Source organism: Nelumbo lutea, chromosome 3, assembly GCF_056320005.1.
Source record: "Nelumbo lutea isolate HS-2025 chromosome 3, American lotus-T2T, whole genome shotgun sequence".
In the NCBI taxonomy this organism is placed as follows: domain Eukaryota; kingdom Viridiplantae; phylum Streptophyta; class Magnoliopsida; order Proteales; family Nelumbonaceae; genus Nelumbo; species Nelumbo lutea.
In genome coordinates, this window is record NC_142686.1 from 54,323,166 (window position 1) to 54,340,554 (window position 17,389).

Genomic DNA, 17,389 nt, shown 5'->3' on the forward strand with positions numbered 1-17,389 from the left:
GCTCAGAAGGTTCGCCTGACACCCATTTTCATCTCTCCTGTACTGATTACATTTTTTTGTTCCTACCGTCCTTCGAACCTTAAAAGGAATGTTTACGGTTTACAATTTATGCTCCGGAGATCGCTCATAAATTATTGATTCTCCTAGGATTTGTCGTTTACGCATTGAAGATTGAGGATTTGGGTTGTCTGAGAAATCAATTAGGCTGTCGAAGATTCAAGTTTTCGAGTTATGAGGATTGATGGTCCTTTCATGCTTGTGAAATATTGAGAAATCTTGGGTTTGAGCCTCTGGGTTGCTTGCAATTGGTTTCCTGGAAGGCTGAAACCATTAATTTGGAAGTGAATTGGGTGTTTACTTGAAATGGGTGGTGATGTTGCTTGTTGTGGAGTTGTAGATTCAGGGGAGTCTGATTCTTTCTATGCGACTAAACCAGAATATCAAGATGACGTCCCGAAAACCCGATTTAAGCTCAGGGTTCGTGTCTCTCCTTCTTCTTCTTCTATATATCGAAATGCTGCCTATAAGATTTCTCTCGTTCACATTATGGAGAAGGTTTACTTGTTCTATCGTTATGGTTTCTGTGCTTAGACATTCGAATTTAGTGTTGCTTGAAGCATGTCATTGATTGCTTATGAGGAGCAGAATATAGAAGGAAGAAAATTATAATCGTCAGTTTGTAGGAAAAATAGATTCGGGGTTCTATTCTTTATAAAATGTAATCTGTTTATGCCTTTCTTGTCTTCTTTTGAGTTCTTATAATTGACTATTTCTGTGGTTGTTTGTTCTTGGCTGTGTTATTTCCTTCTATCTCCATAGGCTGGTAAGACTCTTAGTGCAAGAAAGTGGAATTCTGCATTCTCACAAGATGGTCAATTGGATATAGCAAAAGTTCTTAGGCGGATTCAACGTGGGGTAAGTATTCCCATCCTTGAGTTATTTAGTTATATGCCTTACTTCTGAAACCCAATGAATAACAAAATGTTGGTTGCAGATACATTATTTGAGATAGACAGTTAGAAATTGCTCAAGGAATAGTTCTGGTCTAAAGTGGAACCATCAAATGCTGCAACTTATTACATGAAACAAATCATGTTAGCAATGTTACATTGTTTGGAGATCTTGATCAAAATATTCAATGATATATACCATGTTCAAATAGTATGAATGATGTATGGCTTCTATATATGATATTTTAGTACTGGGAAGAGTATGTTGAGACATTGTGCAATTGCTGTCGCTGGTCTTGAAACTTATTCTCCTATATAGCAATTAGAACACTGGAGTTTGAGAATGTAAAGAAGTTATGGATCTTTCTTATTACTCTTTTACTTTTTACACTTGGAGAGAATGTGGACCATATGCAGAAACAACTCCATTTTTTAATGAATTTCCATGTTAAATGCATGATGAAGATACTAATTGGAAAGCTATTAAGACTAAATGTTCATGCACTCTTTCCTTTCTCATTTTCCAAGGTCCTATGATAATCATATAGTTCCAGTGGTGTTCCAATCTATAGTTATGCAGGTAAAGTTCTCCCATTAAATTTTGAAATGAATTGTCAGCTTAAGAGAAAAAGGAGAAAGTAATATCTGTACCAATTTATTCAATTTTATTTCCCTATTTGTTCAATAACTAGTTATTACTAGGGTGGGAAGCATGCCAAATTTTAAAATGTGATCTGCTGCTAGTTGAAGGGCCTAGAAGAGCTAGGGGCAAGCCAAAAAGGACATGAGTTAAAATAGCCAGAAATGATTTCAGGACCCATAATTTAACAATGGATATGGCACTGAGCAGCGCAGAATGGTGGAACAGGTATCATGTGGCTGATCCTGTATAGTTGGGACAAGGTTTTCTTGACTATCTTATAGATAAATTTACAACAGTTCTATTGTACAAGTTGAATATATGTCCCATGGATGAAAAATACAAGTCAACTGTGGTATCTTATTAAGTCTAAATGGACTGATATGATCATTTCACATAAAATATAGAGAGAACTTGATCACAAAATCATTTCTTCACGGAGGATCCATCTTTCATATCTTTTGTTAGAGTTGATGTGGGTGATGAACAGAGAGGACAGCCATGTTATGGACAGTTTGGGAAGAAAGAAATGGGAGGATTTTCACTGAAAAGAGTAGAGCAGAGGTGGGATCTTTGACACGATTAAAATTAAAGCTGCACATTGGGTGAAGACCCTTCCAAGTTTTCTCAGTAAATGACATTTTGAGAACTTGGAAATGGAACTATTGGCTCAGGTCAAGGAAAGAGTAACAATGGACTGGACATCCCCAGCAACCAACTTTGTTAAAGTCAACTTTCATGGAAGTTATATTGGTAATCAAGATGCAGCTGGATTGGGTGGAGTCTTCCAAGACACAGAAGGAGAGGTGTTAGCCTTGTTTTTGGGATCCTTGTCAGATGGTAATGCATTAACAGCTGAGCTGTATGGACTACTCCATGGTTTAAAATTTTCTAAGTAATTTGGTTTCAACAACTTGGAGGTGGAAGGGGACTTTCAGGTTGTCATTTCTTAGACAAAATGTAACTCTCAAATCCCGTGGATCTACAAACATACTTTTCAGGCAATATTAAGCATAACGAGGGAGCTGAATGTTGTCATTAAATGGGTAAGAGGAACAACAAATGGGATGGTGGATGGTCTGGATAAACAAGGGAGAGATGGGCACCAAATGTTTTGGGCAACATTATAAATTATAAAGCTGTCTTTGGGATGGAAAAAACTCCCATCTTATTGTACTACTTGAACTTGATTTTAATAAAATCTCCTTTTATTGATCCAAAAAAAAACTCAGACATGGCTGCAGTGGGCCTAGCTTGTTTACAAGAAGAGATTTTGGGTTGGCCTGGTTCCTAACACATGCACCTGAATTGCTTCCTGGCATGATTTTGTGGAGGAGGCTAAGGGGAGGTTTTATAGGTATTCCAGTAAGAGACTTCAACCTTTTGCAATTGATGGTTTCATTTGGATAGAATGGGAGACATAGTTTAGATTTTTAGTAGACCTATTTGTGAGCAAATTCTACCAAGGTGGAGACCTGGCCTTTCTCGTTGATCAAAGAGGCCATTTCAAGGAACTTCTCCGTTAATGCCATTAGATGGGGTGCATAATTTAGGAGAGGTTAGGGAAGGTTACGGAACCTTCTAAATGAAACTCATTTACTACTGTTACCTTGCATTATCAATTTGAGATAGATATTAAGGATACAAGAGCCATTGCTATTTGATCTAGCTACACCAGGATTCAAAACTATACACATAGCTTGCATCCTTATCTTTGGAACCTTGTGTAGCTGTAAAGATTTTTCAGCTTGGGGATGACCTTGCATATTCTTTTCTTAGATCTCCATGGTGTACACCATTTCCTTTTTCCTTTTGAATGATGAATTATGTCATTGCTGAAAAGATCTTGTACATAATTCTTTATTTTTACTATAGTCAACTATAATCTCTCTGTTTGCCATTTTAGAGGTACAAGGTGCAACCTCTCCCTGAACAAAGCAGCAAATTACAACTGAATCCTATTAACCCCTTGTTTGGCTAGAGAATACGCCATCCCATTAGCTGTTCTTTTTCCCATCCAATTCTTATAGCCATACTTATGATCCATTTGAATCTTTTGATTTCCTCCTTATAAGTCCATAGCACTGCCATCAAGTCCCTTAGCCAACCTGCTACCAACTTAGAATCTCCTTTAATGACCAAATTACCAAAATTCAATTGTTTTTCTAGCTGCACCCCTTGGAGTACAGCAAGACGTTGAACTCTAATTGAATCTCCAACACGTGCTGGTCCCAAATATAGTGCAACAATAATTCCTTCTCTATTCCTGAAAACACCCCAACAACCAAAGGGCCTAGGTTACCCTGACTGCTCCAATCAAAATTTAGTTCAATAAAGTCTTCGTCAGGTGGTGGCCAAAGGGAATAATCTTTTCCTTCTCTGAAGAACTTCTTGTCGCTAAGCCCCAATTTCTCCTAATGTCATCAAAGGAGAAGGGAGAGAAAATGTTTAAGGTCTTTACCCAATGAATCACCCTTGTTACAATTACATTCTGTAAGTTTTCAGCCGAATAGAGAAGAGAGAGAAAGAGGAAGAAGAAGAAGAAGAAGAAATGCCCCTGCATATGAGAGAAAAAGGAAGAGAAAGTGTTGAACTGATAGACTATTTGTCTAACCCAGCAGCCTTGAAAAATAAATTACAAAAGACTGAAATGCCCTTGCATATGAGGAGACATACAGCCAACACCATACATAAAGGGAAAAGACCAAAATACCCCTCTCTAATCGACTCTAAAACTCCCCCTCAAGATGGAGAATATATATATATATATATATATATATATATATATATAATCCTAGCTTGTTACATATGTAGCTCACTCTCCCTGAACTCATCCCTTTTGTGAACATATTTGCCCATTGATCACTGTTCTCACATGCTCTATCCTTATCACACCATTGATGACCTTTTCCCTTACAAGGTGACAATCTACCTCTATGTGTTTAGTTCTCTCATGGAAAACTGGGTTGGATGAGATGTGAATTGTAGGCTGATTGTCACAGTATAGCTTCATGGGTTTGTTTACTGAGAACCCAATTTCCTACAATAGATTCTTCAACCACACTAGTTCACATATAGTGTGTGCCATGGCCCTGTATTCTGCTTCTGCATTGCTCCTTGCTACCATCATCTGCTTCTTGCTCTTCCAAGTCACAAGATTTCCTCCGAGAAAGGTGCAATAACCTGTAGTGGATCTTTTGTTTGATACAGATCCAACCCAGTTTGTGTCGGTGTATCCAACTATTTCAAGATTATCCCTTGGTTTGTAACCCACGACCTGAAGCCCCTTTCAAATACCGCACAATCCTAAGAATTGCATCCAAGTGAGGTACCCGAGGACTCTACGTAAACTGACTTACCATACTGACAACAAATGAGATATCAGGCCTAGTGATAGTTAGATAATTCAGTTTTCCACTAGCCTTCTATACATTCCAGGATTATCAAACAATTCACTTGTGTCACTTCCCAACTTCACATTCAGCTCCATGGAGGTTTCAGTTGGTTTAGCACCTAGTAACCCTGTTTCTTCCAACAGATCAAGTACATATTTCCACTGACAGAGGTTTATGCCTTGCTTTGATCTAGCAACTTCTATACCTAGGAAATACTTCAACTTCCCAAGATCTTTTGTCTAAAAGTGATCTTGTAAGGAGATCTTCAATCTTTCAATCCTAACTTTATCACTACTAGTTATGACTATGTCATCCACATAAACTACCAACAAGATCTTCCCGGCCATAGGGTCATAGCTAAATACTGAATGATCAACTTGACATTATTTCATTCCAAACTCCTTCACCACCTCACTAAATTTTCCAAACCAAGCATGGAGAGACTGCTTAAGCCCATAAATTGCCTTCTTGAGCTTACAAACCTTACCATCCTCCCCTTGAGCAACAAACCCCGGTGGTTGCTCCATGTACACCTCCTCTAGAAGATCCCCATGGAGAAAGGCATGTTTAATATCAAGCTGAAATAGAGGCCAATCATGCATGACAGCTAAGGAAATTAACATACGGACGGAGCCAATCTTTGCAACTGGAGAAAATGTTTCAACATAGTCTACACCATAAAGTTGAGAATACCCTTTTGCAACTAAACGGGCTTTCAGGCATTCCAGTCTTCCATCCGGTAGATACTTAACAACATACACCCATTTACAGCCAACAACATGCTTACGTGGGGGAAGAGTGGCGAGTTCCCATGTCTGATTGTGATGAAGAGTAGGGAGTTCCTCTTCCATAGCTTTTCACCACCTTGGCGATGTAAGAGCCTCTTGAACATCCTTAGGAATGGATACAGAGGACAACAGGGTAATAAACTAGCGATGGGAAGCAGAAAGGTGAGATACAGAAACATAATTGGATATGGGGTGAAGTGTGCAACTACGTTTACCTTTTCGCAATGCAATAGGAAGGTCAAGATCATAAGCCAATTCAGTTGTGGAAGAGGTTGGATCTGCCGCCAGAGTAGAAGGTGGTGGAGGTGCTGGTCCCTGTCAATGAGTATACACTTGACGAATTGGTGGTCGTTTAGGATGCTCCTATAATGGGACCGGGGGAGACCCAGGCACAAGGGGAACCATCGGAATGGAATCATCAACTAGAAGAGGAAGAGGAACCTCCGTAGGCAAAGGATAGATATCAAAACTAGAGAAGTATGGCACTGATTCAAAAAATGTAACATCAGGACAAACAAAGGATTTCCGGGTAATAGGATTGTAGAATTTATACCCTTTCTGGGTCCTAGAGTAGCCAAGGAGGATACATTTAATAGAGTGAGTATCCAACTTGTCTAAACTAGGACCAAAATTCTGAAGAAATCATACACACCCAAAGATCCCGGGTGTCAGGGGAAATGGAGACAAAGTAGGAAACAAGATAGAGAATGGAGAACGACCATCAAGAATGAACGTGGACATGCGATTAATGAGAAAACAAGTAGTAAGGATTGCATCACTCCATAATCGTTTTGGAACATTCATGCGATGAAGAAGAGACTAGGCTGTTTCAAGTAGATGTCTATTCTTTCTTTCAGCTACCCCATTTTGCTGAGGAGTGTGGGCACAAGAGGTCTAATGAATTATACCATGTTGTTCTAGGTATTGTTGAAAGAAAGAAAGAAAATGCTCTCTACCATTGTTAGAACGAAAAATTTTAAGTGAAACACCAAATTGTGTACGCACTTTAGCATGAAAGTTTTGGAAAATGGAAAATAATTCACTTTTTTCTTTCATTAAATAAAGCCATGTCATTCTGGAACAGTTATCAACAAAAGTAACAAAATATCTATAACCATTGTATGACTCAATTCTAATTGGACCCCAAACATCTGAATGAACTAAATCAAAAGGACTTAACATACGACTATTTACTCTCGGACTGAAGGAAATCCGGTGGTGTTTCCCATACTGACACGACTCACACTGCAAAGATGGCAGATGACTCAATGATGGAACAAGAAGCTTGAGAGCTTTAAGAGATGGATGGCCGAGTCTACAATGTCACTGAAGAGGAGTCAAGGAGGTTTGAAGCATAACTGTAGAGCCTCCACCGTCAAGATAATACAATCCGCCAGGTTCATGCCCTCCACCAATCTTCTTCCCCGTCATTAGATCCTAAAAAACACAAGAGGAAGGATAAAATGTGATAGAACAATTGAGAGATTTGGTTAGTTTGCTAACAAACATAAGATTAAAAGGAAACCTGGGAACATATAAGACAGAAGACAAAGATAGAGATGCAGTGGTAACATTACCAACACCATAGATGGGGGAAGTAGATCCATTAGCAAGGGTAACATTATTTGATGTAGAGGTTGAAGAAAGGGAGGAAAACACACCTGGAGTCCCGGTCATGTGATTAGAGGCTCCAGAGTCAATTATCCAGGGTGAAGGTTTGGATGCTAGGCAAGCTATACCTAAATGAGCAAGGGTGGCAGTGTTCTGGTGTGAAGTGGCCTAAAGAAATCTCTCATACTTCTCTCTGGGAATACTCATCATCTCCCTCCTAGAAGTAGTTGTGACTGTAGAAGATGCTGGATCAGCTGGTTGAGTATCAATGATTTCACTACCACCAACAGCAGCATGATTAGCCTATGTGGATGGTGGGCCATGTAAATCATAACAAAAGTTAACTGTGTGTCCTCTTCCACAGTGTGTGCACTTCCTTGTTGTGCTCCCCCTTCCTCTGCCATGGCCTCCCCCTGAATCACGACCTCCTCCACTGGTACGACCACCCATAGGATTACCACGGCCCCCCTTAACTGTACAGCCACCTCCTCTTTGTCCATAAGAACCACCTCGAGTACTAACCAGTGCTGATCTTTCGGAAGTTATTTTATCCTCTGAGGGACTAAGAGATATCCTATGGAGACGGGCAAATGCTTCTTCTAGAGTCGGGAGAGCAGATCCTCCCAATATTTGTGCCCTGACAGGTTCATACTCTGTTTTCAGTCCCACCAAGAACCGCGTAACATCAAGTTGTTCCCTTTGTTGTTGCTGAATTTTAGCATCTGAGGTTAAGGGATGATAGACGTTAAGTTCATTCCGAAGATTTTTCATGCTGGCATAATATTCTTCAAGAGTCTGATTTTCCTGCTGCAAACTGAAGTATTCTTGATAAAGCTGATAAACCCTTGTAGTGTTGTCTTGTCCTGAATAGAGTTTCTTGGCATGTTCCTATATATCCTCGCTGTATCTAAAAAATGAAGTTAACACTGATTTTAGGCTCCACAGTGTTCCACAACCACGTCATGATCTAAGCATCCTCTTGCTCCCAATCACTAAAACCCGGGGATTCAGGACTCGGTTTCTCCTCCCATATATGTTTCACTTTCTTCTTGGCCTTCAGAAACACTTCCACTGACTTGGCCCACGGAACATATTTTTTACCGTTGAGTTTGATGGATGTCATTTGGACACTTAAAAAATCAGAGGATATCATCACACTCGATTTCTGGTCACCACTCGAATCACCCACCAATGCCATTTCACTCTACGAAGCTGGTTCTGCCCGTTACACACACACAAAAAAGAGAACTTTCAGCTACTACACTACTGTCCTTCAACTTCCACACCAACACACTTAAAGTCACCACTAGCTTGCCCTAGCATGCATTCGGCCACTTTGAACTCCACTGATCTGCGCACAGGTAGATTTAAAATACCCAGAATCCCTCTTGAAACTGCTCATTAGAGGGTTCAGACCCCACTACACCTACTCGACCACCACAGCTGTCATACATAGTGACAGCAGTCCACACAGAAAAAAAAACTTGGGTTTCTTGTTCACTTGAACTGCTGTAGTTGTCTACTGTCACCAGAACCAGAAACTTGGGTTTCTTCATAGTCCTCTAACTCAGATTTCTCACACCATAAAAAAAAGTTGCCGCAGAACCCCTACTGTCGTGAAACCTTAGGTATTGCTGCAGAAACCCTACTGCCACAAAATTCTAGATGTTGCCACAGAGACCTGGGTTTCTTCTCTAACCCAGATTTCTCACACCAGAAAAAAAAGGGAAATAAAGAAGGAGAAGAGAGAAAGTTGCAGTCGACTTCTAATAATGGCGCTCTGATACCATGAAAGTTTTCAACCAAACAGAGAAGAGAGAGAAAGAGGAGAGAAGAAGAAGAAGAAGAAGGAAGAGAAAGTGTCGAACTGATAGACTATTCGTCTAGCCCAGTCGACCATATACTTAGCCTTGAAAAATAAATTTCAAAAGACTGAAATGCCGCTGCATATGAGGAGACATACAGCTAACACCATACATAAATGGAAAAGACCAAAATACCCCTCTCTAATCGACTCTAACACATTCCATCACCACTTCCACACTCCTTTATTTATGAAGGAAGATTCTAGTATTCCTTTCTTCCCAAAAGATCCAAATCAGTGCTGCCCTTGTACACCTCCAAAGAATTCTCCCTCTTCTCTTGGGTCAACTAAATGTGGAAGGGTCAAAAATCTTGTTCATCTCCAATGGCAAGGTCTACCTGCACCCAAATAAAGAGAAACAAAATCTTTCTGAAATGCCTGCAGAAAAAGGATAGGAGTTTGGTAGGTGGTAAGAATTCTAAAGGGCAGCCCAGTGCATGAGGCTCCTGCCAATGTGGGGTCTGGGGAGGGACAGATGTACGCAGCCTTACCCCTGTACATATAGAGAAGCTGTTTCCAAGATTAGAACCCTGGTCACCCAGGTCACAATGGAGCAACCCAACCATTACGCCAAGGCCCACCCTCGGTAGGTGGTAACAACTCTTTCCATTGGAATTGCAAAGAATGCACTGGTTAGGAGTCAAGCATAGAAGAGGTCTTCTTCTTTGTAAAATATCCAAAATATTGATCTTCCCATGGGAAACTTCCAAGCAGAAAGTACCAACTTTAGGGGGAATGGGTCTACTTCAAAACTCTTTCAAAGTAAAGAGCTAGAGAGAGGGAGAAGAGCATAAAGAAGAGGAGGCACAAGAGAAAATCCCTTTTGGATGAGGACACCAAACATGCCTATCGGATTTTGACGTGTTCAAACAGACATTATCAAGGATTTGCAAAAAGTTCGTCACCAATTCAGGCTTATGATCTCTCAGAAAACAAGGAAGGAAAATAATCCTTAAATGCCAGCTTGCAGGCCCACATGTCTTCCCAAAACAAGATCTTGTCCCTGGAATACTAATCATACTTTACAAAGCTGAGGAATCTATGAGTTGCAACATCTTTAGCATCTTTTTTTTAAAGATAAATAAAAAATAAAATTCATTAAATGAGAAGGTACAATGCAGCAGGTGACAAAGCATCATCCACAGTTCAGCTACCAGGAAATAAAACATAAAGGAGGTACCATCACGCCTCATCTTCCCTCCATTCAAATCTATTACCAATGGTGATGTTCTTTCTGCTCAGCCTATATAATCTAAGGACAGACCTCACAAAGCTTCCCCACATTTAAGCAGTCACCCTTCCGAAATCTAATACTATACCCATCTTCCACCTTCCATTGTAGCAAAAGCTTTTACTGAAGCTTGGAATGTCATGATACCTTTCGAAACACTTACCCCTTAAGAAGAAGATGCCTCCCTTGGATCCCACCCAAAATTCACCACACCATATTTGCTCGCAATTACCCTCCTCCACAAAGCCTCCCTCTCCCGCTCAAACCTCCATACCCACTTCTCCAATAATGCTTGATTAAAAGCTTCACCCTCTTGATTCCCAAATCCCCCTCTTTCTTTTCCCTACAAACCCAATCGCACCTCACCAAATGAAACATTTTATTAGTTGCAACATCTTTAGCATCTTCCTACACTACAATTTCAAGATGACCAATTTCCAGCCATAATGACTTTGAAGTAGAAAATATAAAGACAAAGACTTATCCCTTCATCTAAGGTTGTTCTCCTTTCATTCAAACATCTAAAGCTTATGAATATCTCATAAACACCATCCCATGTTTTGTACAATTCTTATCCACAGATAGCTTCTACTTAGATGCAGTTGCATAGAATTCAGTAACGAAGACGTCTCTATAAGGTTATCCTACATCCACTTGTTTTATATTGGGTGTTTTGATTTTGGTTCTATCTCAGATCTAGTGAGGTAACCTAACTTCCCACAATCCCCGATATACATATGTGTAGATTGTGTCCATTCTAAATAATTGGACCCATCAAGTTTCATAGTGGTTACCTTGATGTTCATGGTCTCCCAATACCACTTGAAACAAGATTGAAGTCACTATTCTGCTCAAAATCACTACCAGAAGGATCCATTGGTCCCTAAACAATTATACGTAATCTCCATAAAGCCTAAAATTGGACTGCAGCCCTTGATAGATGCCTAATCAAAGACAATGGTCTTCAATAGGAAAAAGAGGGGGACAGTGGAGACATTCAGGAAGGCTCTAACGGCGTGGATGAAGAGAATAGCGAAGAGGTGATTAGGACTGTGCAGGAAAGAGATGAAGTTAGAGTCAAGGAAGAGAGGGAGATCATTCAAGGAGATGAGATGATTGGGGTTGAAGGGATGAAGGAAACAAGAGAAGAGGAAGAGCTAGGAGGGGACAGAGGAGGAGAAGGAGATAATGGTGTAGTTGAGGAGAAAGAAGGGGAGAAAGGAGCAGGGAATGAGGGAGGGGGAAGTGAGAGTGTAAGAAGGAAGAGTCGGGGTGGGGTTGATACTTACAAAAGGAAAAGATATAGAAAAGGTTGAGGTGGGGTTAATACTTTAAACACAACTAGAAGATGTAGAGATCAGAAAAATAGAAAAAGTCAATAGCAGATAGCTGCATCAAAGGTGTTTGCAAGGATAAAAGGAGCTCCTTTGGGCATTGGGCTCAACAATATAGTAAGAAAACATAAAAGTGACTTTGATTGAGTTAGAGTCATTTGGGGGCTTGGTTTTTGTTTTGGGTCTCTTGTTGGGTAGTGGTTGTGGGTGCTTGAGGTCTTGTAAAGGTGTTGGTATTGTTTGTTTTGATGATTGGGGTCGTATTCAGTCAGTTGTTTTGTATCGTTTTTGTATATTTTTGGAAGGGGTTTGGGTTTCGAGGGGTTGGCCATGTTGGGATGGTTTTGGCTGGTTGGCTTTTGTTTTATCTTTGTTGGGTTTTCCTTGGATTGTTCTTTTCCTTCGGATGATTGCATATCACCTTTCCTTGTGTCTTCTTTTTGTTTAATAGTTTTTTATATCTTCAAAAAAAAAAAGAATGCCTAACCAAAGACTGACTGTCAAGAAGAGGGATGCCTTTGTCTAGTACTCTTTGCTCCATTTTGTAAGGATGTCCCTGAGTCCTCAAATCATCTTTTCATACATTGTGGCTTCTATTATCAGCTTTCATCAATGGCTTTGTCTTTTTTGGTATACATTTCTGCTTTCCAGAGTTAAATTTTCAACTTCTATAGGGAAGGACAACCAAGGGTCTGAATGGCAGGGGTAAATTGTTATGGAATACTATCCCAGCTGTCATCATCCGGACAATATGGAAGGAAAGAAATAATTGTATATTCGATTACAGGTTTTCTGTCTTAGAGGAAGTTAAAAGTAATTTCATAGGTTTGCCTTATTCTTGGCTGGGTGTATACAGGATATTTCAGGGCATCCAACATAGTTCTATTTTACAAGTTGGATCTTTTTTTGGATGACACTTCTTTGTTTTGTATATTCCCAATGTACAGGATCTCATTATACATGGGTTGATGTACTTTTTAGCTTTCTATAGTGGCAATGCGGTATAATATTTTACCTTCTTTAGAAAAAAAAATAAAGCCTAAAATTTGAAAAGACCTCATCCTAAAATATGAAATGGGGAAATACACAATTGGCACCAAAACAAAAGGCAAGAAATAGGAGGTTCACATCCTAGATCTCCACAGGACTAAAATGTACTTTGGATTGGGGATCTGCCGCTTAAACTGCAATTTTCCTTACTCTCCTTATCCAATTACAAGGCAGAGCTGTCTCAAAATTTGGTTTACCCTTGGAACTTGGTCTAGATTGGGATTTTGGTTTTAGGGGTTTGAGAGATAATGAGTGTGATTCCCTTGTTGTCTTACTGTCAAAGCTGGAAAATGTTTTTCTGGACCCTAACTCTCCAGATGGAAGAATTTGGTTCCCCTCGCCTGATGGTCTTTCCTCTTGTGCTTCCTGTTTTAACCATCTTGTCTTGTCAGAACCCTTGGGGGAAAATTTCCTAGTAAAAGAAATCTGGTGCAGACCTATCCCTCCTAAAGTACAAGCTTTTTGTTGGGAAGTGTTCCTTGGGAAGATCAACACCTATGACTTTCTATAGAAAAGAATGCCAAATAAGTTCCCTTCTCCTCATGTATGTATCCTTTGCAAGGAAAATGGTGAGACCCTTCCTCATTTACTATTATTCACCTGCCCTTTTGTGTCTTGTATTTGGAAATCCGTTTGTTCTCTGTTTGGTTGTAGATGGGAACCCCCCACAGGATGTGGTAGGCTTATTCAACTCAATTTTCTTAAGGCAATAGAAGAGAGGAAGAGTTATGTGGAGGACAACAAGAGCAATGTTGATCTAGATTGTATGGGAAGAAAGAAATTAGAGAATTTTTAATGAGAAGAGCAAATCAAAGGAGGAACTGATTGAATCTATAACAGTAAGAACAACACATTGGGTCAAAACTTTGGATCTTTTTCGAGAATTCTCAACAAATGACAAAATAAGGTCCTGGACTGAAGTGGCACAAACAGTTGGACCTATAGAAAGTGTAAGAATTGTTTGGAAACCTCCGTCTATTAACAAGCTAAAGCCGAACTTTGATGGTAGCTCATTGGGTAATCTAGGAAGGGCAGGAATAGGAGGTGTTTTTAGAAACCACCAAGGAGTGGTGGTGGACCTGTTTTCAGGACCAATTGGTTTTGGAGATTCAGTCCCGGCTGAAATTATGGCTTGCAGTACAACTTGGGTTAAGGGAACTGGGAGTTGAAGGAGATTCACAGTTGGTCATCTCTTGGTCCAAGAATTTCAGCTCGGCTCCTTGGAAATACAGAGATGCTTTCAGGGAAATTGACACCCTATCCAAGAGATTCAATTCTACTTTTGGCTGGATAAGGACTGCAAATGGGTTCACAGATATTTTGGCAAAGCAAGGAGCTGACAGACCTAGTTTGTTTTGGCAAAGTTGTAACCTGATTTACTTTGGGCTTGGGAACCTGTTAGCCTTTTGGACTTCTTTGTAATTGTGGCTTGAAAGTTTTTTGGGGATGACATCCCTGTCATCAAATTGTATTATTTACTGCTTTAATTAATTCTAATAAAATAAGTTATCTTTTGTGGATCAGAAAATAGTTTGTATAAAATAAGTTATCTCTTGTCACCCCCCCCAATTCTGAGATTTACAAAGAACACACCAATTAGGGGATAAGCACCAATTTGGTCTTCTCTTTTGGGGGAATGGGCCTAGTCCAAAATTCTTTAACTGGGAAATTCTGAGGTGCAGAAGTGGAACAAAGGGACTTGAAGAAAGAGGAGCAAGTGAAAAAACCTTTCGGGTTAGGGTCCAAATTCTTGTGTTAGGTTTGAGGGGATCTAAACAAATAGACTCAAGTGAAGACAATAAAACTGAAACACAAGCACTTTCAGCATAAATTTTTTGGAAAATGGAAAACAATTTACTCATTTCTTTCATTAGGTAAAGCCATGTCTTCCTTGAATGATCACCAACAAAAATAACGAAGTATTTGTAACCATTGTATGACACTATTTTATTTGGACCCCAAATATTTGAATGAACTAAAGAAAAAGGACTCGACATACGATTATCAACCCTAGGACTAAAGGGAACACGATGATGTTTCCCCAACTGACACGACTCACAATCCAAAACAGAAAGACGACTTAACGATGGAATAAGTGACTTCAATGCTTTAAGCGATGGATGACCAAGTCTATAGTGCCATTGAAGAGGAGAAAGATATGTTTGAAGAGTTGTTGATGAACCACCACCACCATCAAGATAATACAGTCCACCAGCTTCATGCCCTCCACCAATCTTCATCCCTGTCTTGAGATGCTAAAAAACACAAGAAGAGGGGTAGGAGGTGATAGAGCAATTAAGAGATTTCGTTAGCTTACTAACAGACATAAGATTAAAAGGGAATTTGGGAACATATAAAACTGAGGTTAGGGATAAAGGGTCTATGTCAACATTACCAACACCACAAATGGAGGATGTGGAACCATTTGCAAGGGTAATATAATGTGACGTGGAGCACTGTGAAAGGGAGGAAAACACACCTGAAGTCCCAGTCATATGATCGGAAGCTCCAGAGTCGATAATCTAGGAGGTGGGTTTGGATGCAAGACAAGCCATACCTGAATGTGCAGAGTAGTTGCATTCTATTGAGAGGTGGATTGAATAAACCGCTCATACTCATCATGTGGGACACTCATCATCTCCGTCCCGGAGAGATCCGTAGATGTAGAGGGCATTTGATCAGCTTGTTGGATATCTTATCTTGAACTACCATCACTGGCCACTGCATGATTTGCCCAAGTTGAAGGTGGGCCGTGCAAATCATAACAAAAGTTAATGGTGTGCCCTTCCATACCACAATGGGTACACCTCCTCGGACCATTACTACATCCTCTACCATGGGCTCTCCCTGAATCTCGACCTCCAACATGTCCACCACGACTATACATGGCTCCACCACCACCACTATGACTATACATGGATCCACTGCTACCACTACGACCGGGCTGAACTCCTTGAGCTCCACCTCTAACACCACGGCCTCTCCCTCTCGTCACTGCAAAGGCAGACCTGCTAGAGATATTAGAGTTCTCTATGGGCCCAACAAAAATCCTTCGAAGACGGGCAAACACCTCTTCTAGAGACAGAAGAGCTGACCCTTCTAGTATCTGTGCTCTCATTGGTTCATATTCAGATTTCAGCCCTACTAAAATTCTGGTCACATATAGTTGTTCTCTTTGTTGTTGCTGAATCTTAACATCAGAAGTGAGGGGATGGTACACATTAGTTGAAAAACAACCCACTTGATGTATGGAACTGTTTGAGATTAGATGCAAACCAGAAAATGAACAAACAAGAGAGGAAGAGAAGAGAGAGCTGGCGGCAATGAGTGTTAGAGAGTAAGAGGTTCGAACATAACCACTCTCTAACACTCTAAACATCTTATTAATAAGTTAATCTTTGACAAATTACAGAGAGGCCCTTGAGTGAGTAGGAAAATACAAAAAACAGAATATTACAGAGTATGGGCCCAGAATAAGGCCCACAACAGAGAGAAACATAACATAACATGAAATGACAGTCTATGGGCCATTCGGCCCATCTTCTCTACACTCCCCCTCAAGCTGAGCATAGATGTTAATCATGCCCAGCTTGCCAGTGTCATGTTGAAGCCTTGCCTTGGAAATGCCCTTGGTGAGAAAATCTGCCAATTGTCCTTCAGAAGTAATGAATGGAAGACACGCTTCACCGGAGGAGACTCTTTCACAAATAAAGTGTCTATCAACCTCAATATGTTTGGTTCTATCATGTTGTACCGGGTTGTGAGCAATGTTGATGGCAGCCTGATTATCACAGTACAACATCATGGGTTTGTCATGATCTACCCCAAGTTCTTCCATTAAGGACCTTAGCCACAACAATTCCGAGACTCCATGTGCCATGGCTCTATATTCTGCTTCTGCGGAGGATCGAGCCACAACTGTTTGTTTCTTACTCCTCCAAGAGACAACATTACCAGCCACCAGACTGCAATACCCTGAAGTAGATCTTCTATCATCAATATTTCCAGCCCAATCAGCATCAGTATAGGCTTCAAGTTTCAGATGACCATGTTTGGCAAATAGAATTCCTTTTACTGGAGAGCCTTTCAGATAGCATAAAATCCGTTCTGCTGCTGCCATATGGGTATCTCTAGGAGCATGCATGAACTGGCTAATGCAACTGACAGCATACGCAATATTTGGCCTAGTCATGCACAGGTACAAAAGCTTCCCAAGAAGTCTCTGAAAGACCCCTTTGTCTTCCAACAAAGTTCCATCCGAAGCTGAAAGTTTGTGACTCATACCAATAGGAGTTGCAGCTGGTCTTGCACCCAATTTTCCAGTTTCAGACAACAAATCAAGGACATATTTCCTCTGAGAAATAAGAATCCCATCCCTGGATCTGGCAACTTCTATGCCAAGGAAATATCTCAACTCCCCTAGATCCTTAATCTCAAATTCTGTATGGAGGAAAGACTTAAGGCCCAGAATGCCTGAGGCATCATCACCAGTCACTATAATGTCATCAACATACACAATGAGATAC

The 17,389-nt window shown here is 40.3% G+C and overlaps 1 protein-coding gene across 6 annotated transcripts in view; it reads left to right on the plus strand.

Annotated features, from left to right (window-relative positions):
* Window positions 1–17,389, plus strand: part of LOC148865031 (rab GTPase-activating protein 22-like) — a 53,368-nt gene continuing 35,979 nt past the window's right edge. For 4 of the 6 annotated variants that reach the window (XM_088979768.1, XM_088979767.1, XM_088979765.1 and 1 more), the window contains exons 1-2: window positions 1–477; window positions 820–915. In XM_088979768.1, the coding sequence (XP_088835894.1) occupies window positions 364–477; window positions 820–915 (210 nt within the window). In that variant the 5' untranslated portion in view covers window positions 1–363. The remainder of the gene's footprint in view (window positions 478–819; window positions 916–17,389) is intronic. The other 2 variants (XM_088979770.1, XM_088979766.1) reach the window with 1 other exon arrangement.